At 47.4% G+C, this 16,422-nt stretch overlaps 1 protein-coding gene across 1 annotated transcript in view; it reads right to left on the bottom strand.

Annotated features, from left to right (window-relative positions):
- The window catches only part of LOC140428852 (zona pellucida-like domain-containing protein 1), a 119,778-nt gene that overhangs the window by 25,415 nt on the left and 77,941 nt on the right, over nucleotides 1–16,422 (bottom strand). Inside the window, exon 9 of the mRNA XM_072515506.1 lies at nucleotides 3,796–3,910. Coding sequence (XP_072371607.1) covers nucleotides 3,796–3,910 — 115 coding nt within the window. The remainder of the gene's footprint in view (nucleotides 1–3,795; nucleotides 3,911–16,422) is intronic.

Below are 16,422 nucleotides of genomic sequence, written 5' to 3'. Positions count from 1 at the left end.
ACGGGGAGAATGTGCAGACTCCGCACAGACGGTGACCCAAGCCGGGAATCGAACCTGGGACCCTGGAGCTGTGAAGCAATTGTGCTAACCACAATGTTACTGTGCTGCCCGTTCAGAACGTGAACAGCCAATATGCTTCACTCTGGAGTTTAAGTTCGAGCCAAATAAGTATTTTACAAATGAGGTGATTACAAAAGTATACCAGCTGGAATCGCGGCCTGACAAGCTTGTACCTTCATTCTTCAAAGAACCAGAAATCACGGGATGCACAGGGTGCCAGATCAACTAGAAAAATTGTCACACTAAAACCTATTAAAACCAAGCCGAAGCATAAGGGTCGGAGTACTCGTAAAACAGTTATGAAAACTGTACCAAATGACTCATTCTTCTCTTTTTTCAGTTCTCCTGAAGTTCCACAAAATGGAGTGTTAAATAAAGGTTCCGCAGCAAAACTCGCTGCTAACTTTGAAATTGGTTGCCTCCTGCGCAAACACACCATTCCCCTCTGCAATGTTGTATTTGGCAGGAGAAGTCTTTGCAGATGATACAGACTCAGATGATGAATACTACGATGATAACCAGAGAAGACCATGAATACGGTGAAGAAAGTAAAAGCTCGGAGGGTGAGCCAGATGAGGACGACTAAGAAATGCTATTCAGGTTGTTTCACGGGAGTGATGGTAAACTAGATGAGGAAGCTCGCGAAGCGCTGCTCCGGTGGTTTGGCGGGAATGACGAGGTGATCGCAAGGGATGCCCAGTCTGGGCAGGACCCCGAGAAGTGCGAAAGCTCTGAGATGGCGCTCACAGAGATGGAAAGTGCGATTGCAGTAGCAGACACGTCGGAGGCACACGACTCAGCTGTGAACAAATTAATCACGGAACATAGAATTCCCCTCTTCGAGAATCTGGCTCCAGAGGCATATGCAAAGTCAACTCAGGCCTATGAAATGGTTCCGGCACTGCACTCCCCATTGCTCGAGGCCACGCCATTGAAAGATGAGTTAGAGGAGCAGATGGCTGTATCAATCAAAAGTTCTATGATGACAAATGATATGCATATGGTAGTACAAGACGAGGATGAGCCATCACTTGGTTCTTCAGGAACAAATGATTTGTGCATAGTAATTTCGAGTGACGAGGAGCCACCGTATTGGGCTCAAATACAGGATGTAGGGACAGCACCCAACGTTGGAGAGTGCAATCCAACCCAAACACCAGAGTGCGAGGCTCTGCAGCCAGCCATTGAAGGTGCAGACTTGACCACGAACGCACAATCAAAAAGCTACTCCTCCCATGGCGCAGGCCAGCTGCAAGATCGGTGCTTCCAAAGCCAAGCGAAAAAAGAGGAGCAGTCATAAACTCAGTTACAGAAACGCTTTCAAAACGAAAAGAGTAAGAGATGGAGACAGGGGGATATCATGCGTCCCACCGATGACACCAAGCAAGAAGACATCGGCAATGTGGCCTACAGGCTGGAGAATACATAATAACGCAGCAGCAAAAGCATCGCGTAAAGACACAACAAAATCTGGTGACGCTGAAGCTGGTGACGCAGGCATGGCCAGCAAGGACACCAGTCTTCAGGATGCATCGCGTCAAAAAGGCTAAGGCATAAAAGACCGGCGTGGAAAACCAGTCTTCAAGAAAGCTGACCAGAGACCAGACGATCAGCGGGATGATCCTGTTGGAAATGCACAATGAGTTGTGCACAAGGGACACATTTAGCAGACATATCATGTGAACTGAAGCACAGTTAAGTCTACATGAACATATGCCACATGTGTTAAACAATAATACCAATCATGTCTGTACATAAACATCTCCAAAGGAAGGGGGATATGGTGATATGCCTGCGAATAATATTGTACATAGTTAGCAATGCAACCTCCAACCAGCTGGTATCATCAGACATGGATCATGTGACATCAGACTCACTCCAGTTGGTAGTAAGGAGTACAATAGGACAGTCTTGTTGTGTTATGCTTCTTCATGTAGCATAAGCTGCTTCCTTGATGTATACTCTGACAAAGGAAGGTTCAGACTTGGAGATAGGTTTAACACATTTATTGAACAGTTAACAATTCTCCTACTTGAGTTCGACTCTCCTGCTGATCTTGCTGTAGTAACTCAATCTAACTAACCAGTCTGCTCTAATCCATGTGGTGGGTGTGATGCTTCCTGATCTGCCCCTGTGTCTCTGAGTGTTGCCTATGAAAGAGAACGAGCATGTGTGCCCTGTCCTTTTATATGGATAGCCCCCTTGTGGTAGTGTCACCTCTGGGTGTGTCTTGACTGCCCATTGGTCGTGTCCTATCTTACTGACCTATTGGTTGAATGTCTGTGTGTCATAATGCACGGGCAGCACGGTAGCATGGTGGTTAGCACAATTGCTTCACAGCTCCAGGGTCCCAGGTTCGATTCCCGGCTTAGTTCGCTGTCTGTGCGGAGTCTGCACATCCTCCCCGTGTGTGCGTGGGTTTCCTCCGGGCACTCCGGTTTCCTCCCACAGTCCAAAGATGTGCAGGTTAGGTGGATTGGCCATGCTAAATTGCCCTTAGTGTCCAAAATTGCCGTTAGTGTTGGGTGGGGTAACTGGATTGTGGGGATTGGGTGGAGATGTGGGCTTGGGTAGGGTGCTCTTTCCAGGAGCCGGTGCGGACTCGATGGACCGAATGGCCTCCTTCTGCACTGTAAATTCTATGATGATAATGTCTCTGGTACTCCCTCTAGTGTTTATTTAGTCTTAGTGTATTTGCATTAACCCCTTGTGTATTTACAGTGATGCATATCACCACAAGTCTCACATAGGATAGTTCCAGGACAGTTCACAAAACTCAAATAGTAACTTAGTCTGTATAGTATTCTGTTTGTTATCTTTCCACGTGAGTAAATCATCTAGTTAAGTCACCAGCATTTCTGTGGGCATCACTGCAACAGCAAGGCCACAGAACACAACAGTCAGGGGAACAAATCTTGGTAAATGAGATTGAGACCCGATGAGGTCAGTCATTGTTGAGGCCATTTGTGTTGGAGCAACTTATGGAGAGAATTCTAAGGCAAAATCTTTGAAAGTGAAGACAAAAGTCCCATGTGAGAGAACCAAGCTTCAGTGAGATTGGTTAATTCACATTGTGACGCCTGGGTGGGTTTGAGGAATCTTTGGACTCGCTCTTGGCTGCATTTGCTACTAACTGTGCGGTGTGGTATGTTCGACCACAGTTTGCCTGTTAATTCACATGTACCTTATATTAACACTGAATGTTCGAGTATAAATAGATATTGTAAATTATTTTACCTTTCTGACCTCATATAGCAAAGTTTATTTTTGTTTGTTCAAAACCTGTGGGATCTTGTGGCTTTATTCACTGAGCAAGTATCTTGAATCTCAAAATGTTGTCTACGTTAAACAAAACAGTCCTGAACTGAATCCTACCAAAAACCTAATGGTCTGATCAAGCATCATAACAAAGTCTATAGCCAAGTGCAAGTGATACAAATGCATTTGTTTGCCACTGGGAGCAAAATCTGGCCAATCAGAATACTAAATCATGACTCAGAAATTAGTGACATAGTGAAATAACAGTGATTGGCAGCCATCACCATCATTTCAAAGCCATTCAGTTGGAAAATCATGTGCAGTGCATACCCAATTTCGAATTACCCTCAAAGAGTTCATCTGCTACTATTGCAAACAGTAATTTCTAACCTCATGCCACAAGATACAATCACATGAAACCTGAATTTAACACTCATAATTAATGTTTGTTGCTGGATTATAGCAGATTAACCTTACCACTTTCACTCCTGGTGATAATAGGTCCTGCAGTAATGATTGCATTCCCAGTGGAACTGCGAGGGATTGTGGTAGTGACCTCCATTATGTCTCTTCGTTTCCTCTTGTAGCAATTCTGTCAATTGAAATCAAAAATAATTTACTCAGTAGACATTGATGATACTTCCAGTGATGTGAATTAGTGTCTAATGGACCATGTTTCATTGTGCATTTTGAAATGTTTGAGGTTAACAGTAACTGAAAATAAAATTAAACAAATTGGAAGACAACCTTGATGGATCAACTTGGCGAAAGTTGACCCAAAGAAAGTAGGAATATTGTTCATTGTTCCTATGGAACTTTTGTACACCTCCTGGATCTTTTTCACTCTGAAAATATCTCCGATACTCCACTCTCCAATAGCCTCTGCACTTCACTCGCGACACCTGTTTCCAAACTGAGATAGCAGCTCATCGATGCTCCATTGCTGATTCCACCCTACCCAAGCCATCATTATCTCACCATAACGTAGGACTTCTTCCTATTATCTACCATCTATTTCATAATTCTCTTCTACTATCAGGTTTTCATGGATCCTGGGTGGGATTCTCCGATTGCCGTTGTCGAAATTGCGTTCGGCGATTGGCCGGAGAATCTGTTTTTACGCCGAAATCGGGTGTGCCGCTGTTTTTCGGATGCTCCGCCACCTCAAAAATGCCGTCATTGCTGAGTACGCCTCACGCCTTGGGACGGCCTCAGGATGTCAACTGAGGCCTTCTCCCGATGCTCCTCCCGACGGCGTGGGTCGTGTGTGCTCACGGTTTTCATGGACTTCGCATAGCAGCTGTGGACAGTTTCCAGCGCCACGACAGTCGGGGATGGGGGGGAACCATTCCGCTGGCCAGGGGCTGAGGGGACTGGTGGGGGGTGGTCCGGGGGTGGCACTATCTGGCAGGCCAGTCTGCGTGTCATGTTGTACGGCGCGACTGCTGCAGGTCGCTGCTGTGCACATGCGCGGCTGTGGACGCGGCAATTCTCGATCCGTATCTGCAGGCAAAGCCGAGGGCTTTACGTGGCGCGGATGCTTGCCCCCCACCGGGTGAAGCATCGTTGTGGGGTGGCACCAACCTTTTGGTCATAAGACTAGACAAGTGCTCCGGACATAGCCTCAAAATCGGAGAATCCAGCCCGAAGTGTTGACACCAACGCTGAATTCGTTGACTTTCACAACATCAAATCTGGCGCTGCACCTGAACCAATTCTGCTACTGTTAAGAGGCTAGCACTGGAGCCACGTGGAACACGATCGCTTCGAATGAGAAACGGTGCCGGATTCGCCGGTTTGCGATTGACATTCAGGACGCTTACAAACTGCAGCCGCGTTTACACACTTCACTCCCCACACACACCATCCCAGCCAACAAGATAGCAGCTAGGCACGCGGCCCCACGTTTCGCGGACGCAGAGCTAACATAGGGCAGAATTCTCCGGTCGCCGACACTGAAATTGCATTCGGCGACCGGCCGAAAATCCAAGTTTCCGACCAAATCGGGGGCGGCGCCGCTTTTGCGATGCTCCGCCGGCTCATGTGGAGTACACCGCACCATGTGTCGACGTCCTAAGGACATTGCCTTAGGCCCGCCACCGCGAACGCGACATGGCAGCTGCGGGGGAGGGCCAATCTGTGGGTGGGGGGGGGACATTATACCGAGCAGCGGGCAGTGTGGGGGGTGGTCCGGGGTGCGCGAGCCGGACAAAGGGGGATATTATTTTGCGGGCCGAGTCCGTGAGCGGCCTCCGCCACGTAACACGGCGCGGCCGCCATAGGCCGCCGCCGTGCACATGCGCGGCCACGGACCCGGCAATTCTCCAGGGCATATCAGCAGCTAGAGACGGGTGCTCTACGCTGCCGGCATGCTAGCCCCCAGCAAAACGGGGAATCGGTGGCCACTTTGCGCCATTTCTTCTGGCGTAAAACGGCACCATTCCCACACGGCGTTGGTACGTAGCCCCATATTCGGAGAATCCAGCCCATAGAAACGTGGAAAATAGGTTCAGGAGCAGGCCATTCGGCCCTGCGAGCTTGCACCATCATTCAATATGACCATCGTTGATGATGCAAATTCAGTATCCCACTCCCGCTTTGATCCCTTTAGCCGCAAGGGCCACATCCAGCACCCTCTTGAATATATCCAACGAAGTGGCCCCAACAGCTTCTGCAGTAGAGAATTCCACAAGTTCACAACTGTCTGAGAGAAGAAGTTCTTCCTCATCTCAGTCTGAATGACTTGACCCTTATTCTTAGGCTGTGACCCCTAGTTCTGGACGTCCCAAAGTAGGGAACATTCTTCCATTCTAGCCTGTCTGTCCCATCAGGATTTTCTATGTTTTTATGAAATCCTCCCTCATTCTTCTAAACTCCAGTGAGTACAAGCCCAGTCGATCCAGTTTTTCTTCATATGTCAGTCCTGCTTCTCCAGGTATTAGGTAAACCTTTGTTGGACACACTAAATAACAAGAATGTCGTTCCTCAAACTCGGAGATCAAACTGCATACAATACCCAAGGTGTGGCCTCACCAAGGCCCTGTGTAACTGCAGCAAGACATCCCTATTCCGATACTCAAATCCTCTCGCTATGAAGGCCAGCATTAATTTTCCTCACCGCCCGCTGTACCTACATGCGAACCTTCAGCGACGGTTCCACCATGTCACCCGGTCTCGTTGCACTTCCCGTTTTCCTAAGCAACCACCATTCAGATAATAATCTGCCTTCCTGCTTTTGCCACCAAAGTGGATAACCTCACATTTACCTATATTATATTGCATTTTCCAAGTACTTGCCCACTCAGCCAGCCTTTCCAAATCATCCTGCAGCCTCTTTGCATCCTCCTCACAGCACACACTGCCATCCAGTTTATACTTTAAACCAAACTTCTTATTCAATTTCCCCTCTAAATCCATATGACTTAAACCTCCAATAATTCAAATCAGAAACTTATCAGATATTGGAAGGTAAACTTGGTCTGAGTACTGTTTCAAAGATTCATATAAAGGTTGAGATTTATTGGGCTTTCCGCTTATTTCTGGTAAGGTTTTCCCTCCAAATCTCACCCAACCATTCCACAGTAACAGACTCCTTATTCAACAGAGGTATTCCTATTGTCTTGAGAGTACATAGAACGTAGAACATACAATGCAGAAGGAGGCCATTTGGCCCATCGAGTCTGCACCGACCCACTTAAGCCCTCACCTCCACCCTATCCCCGTAACCCAATAACCGCTCCTCACTTTTTTGGTCACTAAGGGCAATTTATCATGGCCAATCCACCTGTCCTGCACGTCTTTGGACTGTGGGAGGAAACTGGAGCACCCGGAGGAAATCCACGCAGACATGGGGAGAACGTGCAGACTCCGCACAGACAGTGATCTAGCGGGGAATCGAACCTGGGACCCTGGCGCTGTGAAGCCACAGTGCTATCCACTTGTGCTACCGTGCTGCCCAAAAGTTGCTACTTTTGGTTAGAACGTTTTTGGTTCTAGCAGTCTTTAACTCTGGAGTCTTGTATCTAAAACTCTGGGCTGGGTTTTCCAGTGGCCGACGCTGAAATCGCGTTCGGTGAATGGCCGGAGAATCATATTTCCCGACCGAATCTGGGGTGGTGCTACTTTCACGATGCTCCACCCCCTCCAAAGTGTTGTACTCTGAAAATAAAATAAATAAATAATCTTTATTGCCACAAGTAGGCTTACATTAACACTGCAATAAAGTTACTGTGAAAAGCCCCTAGTTGCCACATTCCGGCTCCTGTTCTGGTACACAGAGAGAGAATTCAGAATTCTCAACAGGTACAGGAATTGAGCCCACGCTGCTGGCCTTGTTCTGCATCACAAACCAGCTGTCTAGCCCACTGAGCTAAACCAGCCCGTACTCTGGGAGTATGACACGCCACGTATGAACGGCCTCAGGCCATTGCCTGAGGCCTGACTCCGATGCTCCGTCCCCGACCGGCTGGTATCATCCGCCGGGAACCCAACACGGCGGCTGCGGACTCAGTCCAGCGCTGCCACAGTCGGGAAGGGCCGATCCGTGGGCAGGGGGGACACATTATTTGGGGCTGGGGGCACTGTGATGGAGCAGTCCGCGCCTCGCGAGCCGGCTGAAGGGGGGGGACTATTTCACGGGCCGGGTCCGTGAGCGGCCTCCGCCATGACGCACGGCATGGCCACTGCAGGCCGCCGCCTTGCCCATGCGCAGCTACGGACCTAGCAATTCTCCGGGGCGTATCGGCAGCTAGAACTGGGTGCTCTACGCTGCCGTCCTGCTAGTCCCCAGTAAAATGGGGATCGGTGGCCGTTTTGCGCCTGTTTTTCTGGCTTAAAACGCCAGCATTCTCATGCCGGCATGGAGACATAGACCCAGAATCAGAGAATCCAGCTCTCTTTTTCTTTTTTCAACTTGGCTATCCCAGAAGTAACTCACTGTTAGGAGTCCTTTGCTTAGCACGAAGGTCAAACTCTTTTAGCCAGTGCATCAAATTTCAAATGAGCTCTGCTGGAAAGAGATGTTCTTTGCTCTGCAAAAGTGCTAAAACTAAAATCTAAAATGCTCATTGAGACCAGAACCACCCCCACAATCTACTCACCCCTATATTTAGCTTCTAGTTGACCCTTTACTAGTTTATTGTTTATTTCCCAGGCAACATGACCACATAGAACATAGAACATAGAAAATACAGCACAGAACAGGCCCTTCGGCCCACGATGTTGTGCCGAACCTTTGTCCTAGATTAATCATAGATTATCATTGAATTTACAGTGCAGAAGGAGGCCATTCGGCCCTTTGAGTCTGCACCGGCTCTTGGAAAGAGCACCATACCCAAACTCAACACCTCCACCCAACACCAAGGGCAATTTGGACATTAAGGGCAATTTATCATTGGCCAATTCACCTAACCCGCACATCTTTGGACCGTGGGAGGAAACCGGAGCACCCGGAGGAAACCCACGCAGACACGGGGCGGACGCGCAGACTCCGCACAGACAATGACCCAAGCCGGAATCGAACCTGGGACCATGGAGCTGTGAAGCAATTGCGCTATCCACAATGCTACCGTGCTGCCCTTAAGAACAAATAAATCTACACTATATCATTTTACCATCATCCATGTACCTATCCAATAGCTGCTTGAAGGTCCCTAATGTTTCCGACTCAACTACTTCCACAGGCAGTGCATTCCATGCCCCCACTACTCTCTGGGTAAAGAACCTACCTCTGATATCCCTCCTATATCTTCCACCTTTCACCTTAAATTTATGTCCCCTTGTAATGGTGTGTTCCACCCGGGGAAAAAGTCTCTGACTGTCTACTCTATCTATTCCCCTGATCATCTTATAAACCTCTATCAAGTCGCCCCTCATCCTTCTCCGCTCTAATGAGAAAAGGCCTAGCACCCTCAACCTTTCCTCGTAAGACCTACTCTCCATTCCAGGCAACATCCTGGTAAATCTTCTTTGCACCTTTTCCAGAGCTTCCACATCCTTCCTAAAATGAGGCGACCAGAACTGTACACAGTACTCCAAATGTGGCCTTACCAAAGTTTTGTACAGCTGCATCATCACCTCACGGCTCTTAAATTCAATCCCTCTGTTAATGAACGCGAGCACACCATAGGCCTTCTTCACAGCTCTATCCACTTGAGTGGCAACTTTCAAAGATGTATGAACATAGACCCCAAGATCGCTCTGCTCCTCCACATTGCCAAGAACTCTACCGTTAACCCTATATTCCGCATTCATATTTGTCCTTCCAAAATGGACAACCTCACACTTTTCAGGGTTAAACTCCATCTGCCACTTCTCAGCCCAGCTCTGCATCCTATCTATGTCTCTTTGCAGCCGACAACAGCCCTCCTTACTATCCACAACTCCACCAATCTTCGTATCGTCTGCAAATTTACTGACCCACCCTTCAACTCCCTCATCCAAGTCATTAATGAAAATCACAAACAGCAGAGGACCCAGAACTGATCCCTGCGGTACGCCACTGGTAACTGGGATCCAGGCTGAATATTTGCCATCCGCCACCACTCTCTGACTTCTATCGGTTAGCCAGTTCGTTATCCAACTGGCCAAATTTCCCACTATCCCATGCCTCCTTACTTTCTGCATAAGCCTACCATGGGGAGCTTTATCAAATGCCTTACTAAAATCCATGTACACTACATCCACTGCTTTACCTTCATCCACATGCTTGGTCACCTCCTCAAAGAATTCAATAAGATTTGTAAGGCAAGACCTACCCCTCACAAATCCGTGCTGACTATCCCTAATCAAGCAGTGTCTTTCCAGATGCTCAGAAATCCTATCCTTCAGTACCCTTTCCATTACTTTGCCTACCACCGAAGTAAGACTAACTGGCCTGTAATTCCCAGGGTTATCCCTAGTTCCTTTTTTGAACAGGGGCACGACATTCGCCACTCTCCAATCCCCTGGTACCACCCCTGTTGACAGTGAGGACGAAAAGATCATTGCCAACGGCTCTGCAATTTCATCTCTTGCTTCCCATAGAATCCTTGGATATATCCCGTCAGGCCCGGGGGACTTGTCTATCCTCAAGTTTTTCAAAATGCCCAACACATCTTCCTTCCTGACAAGTATTTCCTCGAGCTTACCAATCTGTTTCACACTGTCCTCTCCAACAATATCGCCCCTCTCATTTGTAAATACAGAAGAAAAATACTCATTCAAGACCTCTCCTATCTCTTCAGACTCAATACACAATCTCCCGCTACTGTCCTTGATCGGACCTACCCTCGCTCTAGTCATTCTCATATTTCTCACATATGTGTAAAAGGCCTTGGGGTTTTCCTTGATCCTACCCGCCAAAGATTGTTCATGCCCTCTCTTAGCTCTCCTAATCCCTTTCTTCAGTTCCCTCCTGGCTATCTTGTATCCCTCCAATGCCCTGTCTGGACCTTGTTTCCTCAGCCTTACATAAGTCACCTTTTTCCTTTTAACAAGACATTCAACCTCTCTTGTCAACCATGGTTCCCTCACTCGACCATCTCTTCCCTGCCTGACAGGGACATACATATCAAGGACACGTAGCACCTGTTCCTCGAACAAGTTCCACATTTCACTTGTGTCCTTCCCTGCCAGCCTATGTTCCCAACTTATGCACTTCAATTCTTGTCTGACAACATCGTATTTACCCTTCCCCCAATTGTAAACCTTGCCCTGTTGCACGTACCTATCCCTCTCCATTACTAAAGTGAAAGTCACAGAATTGTGGTCACTATCTCCAAAATGCTCCCCCACTAACAAATCTATCACTTGCCCTGGTTCATTACCCAGTACTAAATCCAATATTGCCCCTCCTCTGGTCGGACAATCTACATACTGTGTTAGAAAAGCTTCCTGGACACACTGCACAAACACCACCCCATCCAACTTATTTGATCTAAAGAGTTTCCACTCAATATTTGGGAAGTTAAAGTCGCCCATGACTACTACCCTATGACTTCTGCACCTTTCCAAAATCTGTTTCCCAATCTGTTCCTCCACATCTCTGTTACTATTGGGGGGCCTATAGAAAACTCCTAACAAGGTGACTGCTCCTTTCCTATTTCTGACTTCAACCCATACTACCTCAATAGGGTGATACTCCTCAAACTGCCTTTCTGCAGCTGTTATACTATCTCTAATTAATAATGCCACCCCCCCACCTCTTTTACCACCCTCCCTAATCTTATTGAAACATCTATAACCAGGGACCTCCAACAACCATTTCTGCCCCTCTTCTATCCAAGTTTCCGTGATGGCCACCACATCGTAGTCCCAAGTACCGATCCATGCCTTAAGTTCACCCACCTTATTCCTGATGCTTCTTGCGTTGAAGTATACACACTTCAACCCATCTCGTGCCTGCAAATACTCTCCTTTGTCAGTGTTCCCTTCCCCACTGCCTCATTACATGCTTTGGCGTCCTGAATATCGGCTACCTTAGTTGCTGGACTACAAATCCGGTTCCCATTCCCCTGCCAAGTAACATGATCAGTTACTGGAAGCCAGGTGCTTTCCCAGAAATCATTCAGAGAAACTTCATTCTTAAATGGACCAACATCCCATTATAAATCAGATTTTTCTTTTGCCTCGATCAGTGTTATTTAAACTTTTTTTACCAACTGGCCAACCTTCGGGACCCATGCCGGCCGACCTTCGCGACCCACCACTTTCTCTTACCTTGTTTGTGTTATAACCTGCCTACTTACCATTGGCTGGGGACTAATGACAATCCCACAATCCTGTGGGAGTATGAGCTTCCCCAATGAGGGGGGCGGAGAAACCATTAGTAAACTCCATGTATAAATAAAGCTGGCCAGTTTGGAAACAGCAGGAAGGAGTGTGCAGCAAGGGAAGTTGCTGCTGGTGTGTATATATATATATATATATATATATATATGTTATTGTAAATAAATGTTATTACTTTGTATCCTTAAAACTCGTGCTGGATTCTTCGTGGCCCTCACAAAAGTTTGCCACTGACAAAATGGAGGAATCGCAATCACGTGATGGCGACGTTCGGGGGCCGTGACCTGCTCGCTGCCTCCTGTCAGGCAGGAAGATTACATGGAATTTTTAAAATAATCTTCTGCGGCTCCGATTGCGCAAATCCGGGGTCTTCAGCCGCAGCAGCCGGCTTTTGTATTCAATTTTTATTGACTTTTTGCAAATTATAACAATGTTGTTGCACGGCACATTTAATCAAAGAGACCAAAGCCCATATCATCGTCAGACTCTTCAGATTCTTCCTGTGTCTTCTCTTCGTTTTTCTCTTCAGCAGCAACAGGGTCAGCGATGGAAACAACTGCTGCAGCAGCTGGAGCACTGCTACCAGCACCAACGTTGCAGATCAGACTATCAACGTCAATATTAGCAATGCCTTGGCAAACAGACTAGGCCAGAAAGGTGCAATGGTCACACCAGCTGTTTTAATCAGGGCATTGAGTTTGTCTTCGGTGATAGTGACCTCGTTGTCGTGCAGGATGAGCGCGCTGTAGATACAGGCGAGTTCCGAGGTGGAGGCCATGGCGCTGGATCTCTGCGGGTGGGCTCGATGGTGCTAGTCGCTGGGGGGAAACTCTCCCTTAGCTTCGTTCAGAAGAACCGAGCACTTCCGAACCGGGCAGTGCGAGCAGCAGCCGCCTTTTAACTATGTCGGCTGCGAGCGGCCTTTTTACCATATAAAGAAAATATGGCCGCACTGCGCATGCATGCCCGCTCATTGGTGCGCATGCGAAAACTCTGCGCATGTGCACCAATGAGTGGGCACTCACGCGCAGTGTGGCCGCATTTTTTTAATATGGTAAACAGGCCGCTCGCAGTCGGCATAGTTAAAAGCCGGCTTTTGTGGCTGCTCCGGCTGTTGCGCGCGAATCTGCGTATTCGGGAGCGCCGCAACGGACGGCACCGCGACCCTCACGACACACGCCCACGAATCACCCGCGGGTCACGTCCCGACATTGAAGATCGTTGGCCGAGATGCAGATGGGCCACCATAAGAGGCCAGAAGCTCTTCTGCCCAGCTGCTGTGGCTGCTGCAGGTAATACACCCATTCAAGACCAAGATCTTTGTTGGAATCTCTCAACTCAGGCAAGTGATGGTAGGAGGTGTTCCCTGGGATGGAGAAGGCTGTCCACAGGCCTTGTTATAACTCACAAGTATCTTACGGGGTGGGAACAATTCACTTCCTCATGAACCTTTGACATACAGGTGCCAAAGAAGAACCAGGCAACGGGCTTCAATAATTACCGTCAATCGTAATGAAGTGCTTCGAGAGGTTGGTCATAAGACCATAAGACATAGGAGCGGAAGTAAGGCCATTCGGCCCATCGAGTCCACTCCACCATTCAATCATGGCTGATTTCAACTCCATTTACCCGCTCTCTCTCTATAGCCCTTAATTCCTTGAGAAATCAAGAATTTATCAACTTCTGTCTTAAAGACACTCAACGTCCCGGCCTCCGCCGCCCTCTGTGACAATGAATTCCACCGACCCACCACTCTCTGGCTGAAGAAATTTCTCCTCATCTCTGTTCTAAAGTGACTCCTTTTTATTCTAAGGCTGTGCCCCCGGGTCCTAGTCTCCCCTGCTAATGGAAACAACTTCCCTACGTCCACCCTATCTAAGCCATTCATTATCTTGTAAGTTTCTATTAGATCTCCCCTCAACCTCCTAAACTCTAATGAATATAATCCCAGGATCCTCAGACGTTCATCGTATGTTAGGCCTACCATTCCTGGGATCATCCGTGTGAATCTCCGCTGGACCCGCTCCAGTGCCAGTATGTCCTTCCTGAGGTGTGGGGCCAAAAATTGCTCACAGTATTCTAAATGGGGCCTAACTAGTGCTTTATAAAGCTTCAGAAGTACATTGCTGCTTTTATATTCCAAGCCTCTTGAGATAAATGCCAACATTGCATTTGCTTTCTTAATTACGGACTCAACCTGCAGGTTTACCTTTAGAGAATCCTGGACTAGGACTCCCAAGTCCCTTTGCACTTCAGCATTATGAATTTTGTCACCGTTTAGAAAATAGTCCATGCCTCTATTCTTTTTTCCAAAGTGCAAGACCTCGCACTTGCCCATGTTGAATTTCATCAGCCATTTCTTGGACCACTCTCCTAAACTGTCTAAATCTTTCTGCAGCCTCCCCACCTCCTCAATACTACCTGCCCCATCACCTATCTTTGTATCATCGGCAAAAGGCAAAGGGCAGCACGGTAGCATTGTGGATAGCACAATTGCTTCATAGCTCCAGGGTCCCAGGTTCGATTCCGACTTGGGTCACTGTCTGTGCGGAGTCTGCACATCCTTCCCGTGTGTGCGTGGGTTTCCTCCGGGTGCTCTCGTTTCCTCCCACAGTCCAAAGATGTGCAGGTTAGGTGGATTGGCCATGATAAATTGCCCTTCATGTCCAAAATTGCCCTTAGTGTTGGGTGGGATTACTGGGTTATGGGGATAGGGTGGAGGTGTTGACCTTGGGTAGGGTGCTCTTTCCAAGAGCCGGTGCAGACTCGATGGGCCGAATGGCCTCCTTCTGCACTGTGCATTCTATGATAATCTATGATAATCTATGAGATTTAGCCAGAATGCCCCCAGTCCCGTCATCTAGATCGTTAATATATAAAGAGAACAGCTGTGGCCCCAACACTGAACCCTGCGGGACACCACTCGTCACCGGTTGCCATTCCGAAAAAGAACATTTTATCCCAACTCTCTGCCTTCTGCCTGACAGCCAATCGTCAATCCATGTTAGTACCTTGCCTCGAATACCTTGAACCCTTATTTTACTCAGCAGTCTCCCGTGAGGCACCTTATCAAAGGCCTTTCGGAAGTCAAGATAGATAACATCCATTGGCTCTCCTTGGTCTAACCTATTTGTTATCTCTTCAAAGAACTCTAACAGGTTTGTCAGGCACGAACTCCCATTACTAAATCCATGCTGACTTGTCCTAATCCGACGCTGCACTTTCAAGAATTTAGAAATCTCATCCTTAATGATGGATTCTAGAATCTTGCCAACAACCGAGGTGAGGCTAATTGGCCTATAATTTTCCATATTTTTTCTTGTTCCCTTCTTGAACAGGGGGGTTACAACAGCGATTTTCCAATCCTCTGGGACTTTCCCTGACTCCAGTGACTTTTGAAAGATCATAACTAACGCCTCCACTATTTCTTCAGCTATCTCCTTTAGAACTCTAGGATGTAGCCCACCTGGGCCCGGAGATGTATCAATTTTTAGACCTCTTAGTTTCTCTAGCACTTTCTCCTTTGTGATGGCTACCATATTCAACTCTGCCCCCTGACTCTCCTGAATTGTTGGGATATTACTCATGTCTTCTACTGTGAAGACTGACGCAAAGTACTTATTTAGTTCCTCAGCTATTTCTTTGTCTCCCATCACTAGATTACCAGCGTCATTTTGGAGTGGCCCAATGTCTACTTTTGCCTACCGTTTGTTTTTAATGTATTTAAAGAAACTTTTACTATCATTCCTAATGTTACTGGCTAGCCTACCTTCATATTTGATCCTCTCTTTCCTTATTTCTCTCTTTGTTATCCTCTGTTTGTTTTTGTAGCCTTCCCAATCTTCTGACTTTCCACTACTCTTTGCCACATTATAGGCTTTCTCTTTTGCTTTGATGCATTCCCTGACTTCCTTTGTCAGCCGTGGCTGCCTAATCCCCCCCTCTGATAACCTTTCTTTTCTTTGGGATGAACCTCTGTACTGTGTCCTCAATTACTCCCAGAAACTCCTGCCATTGCTGTTCTACTGTCTTTCCCACTAGGCTCTGCTCCCAGTCGATTTTCGTCAGTTCCTCCCTTATGCCCCTTTATTTAACTGTAACACCTTTACATCTGATTCTACCTTCTTTCTTTCAAATTGGAGACTGAATTCTACCATATTATGATCACTGCCTCCTAAGTGTTCCCTTACTTTAAGATCTTTTATCAAGTCTGGCTCATTACATAACACTAAGTCCAGAATGGCCTGTTCCCTCGTGGGCTCCATCACAAGCTGTTCCAAAAAGCCCTCCTGTAAACATTCAATGAATTCCCTTTCTTTGGGTCCACTGGCAACATTA

This window comes from Scyliorhinus torazame, chromosome 8 (genome assembly GCF_047496885.1).
Source record: "Scyliorhinus torazame isolate Kashiwa2021f chromosome 8, sScyTor2.1, whole genome shotgun sequence".
Taxonomy (NCBI): domain Eukaryota; kingdom Metazoa; phylum Chordata; class Chondrichthyes; order Carcharhiniformes; family Scyliorhinidae; genus Scyliorhinus; species Scyliorhinus torazame.
This window is presented reverse-complemented; position numbering and strand designations above follow the sequence as displayed.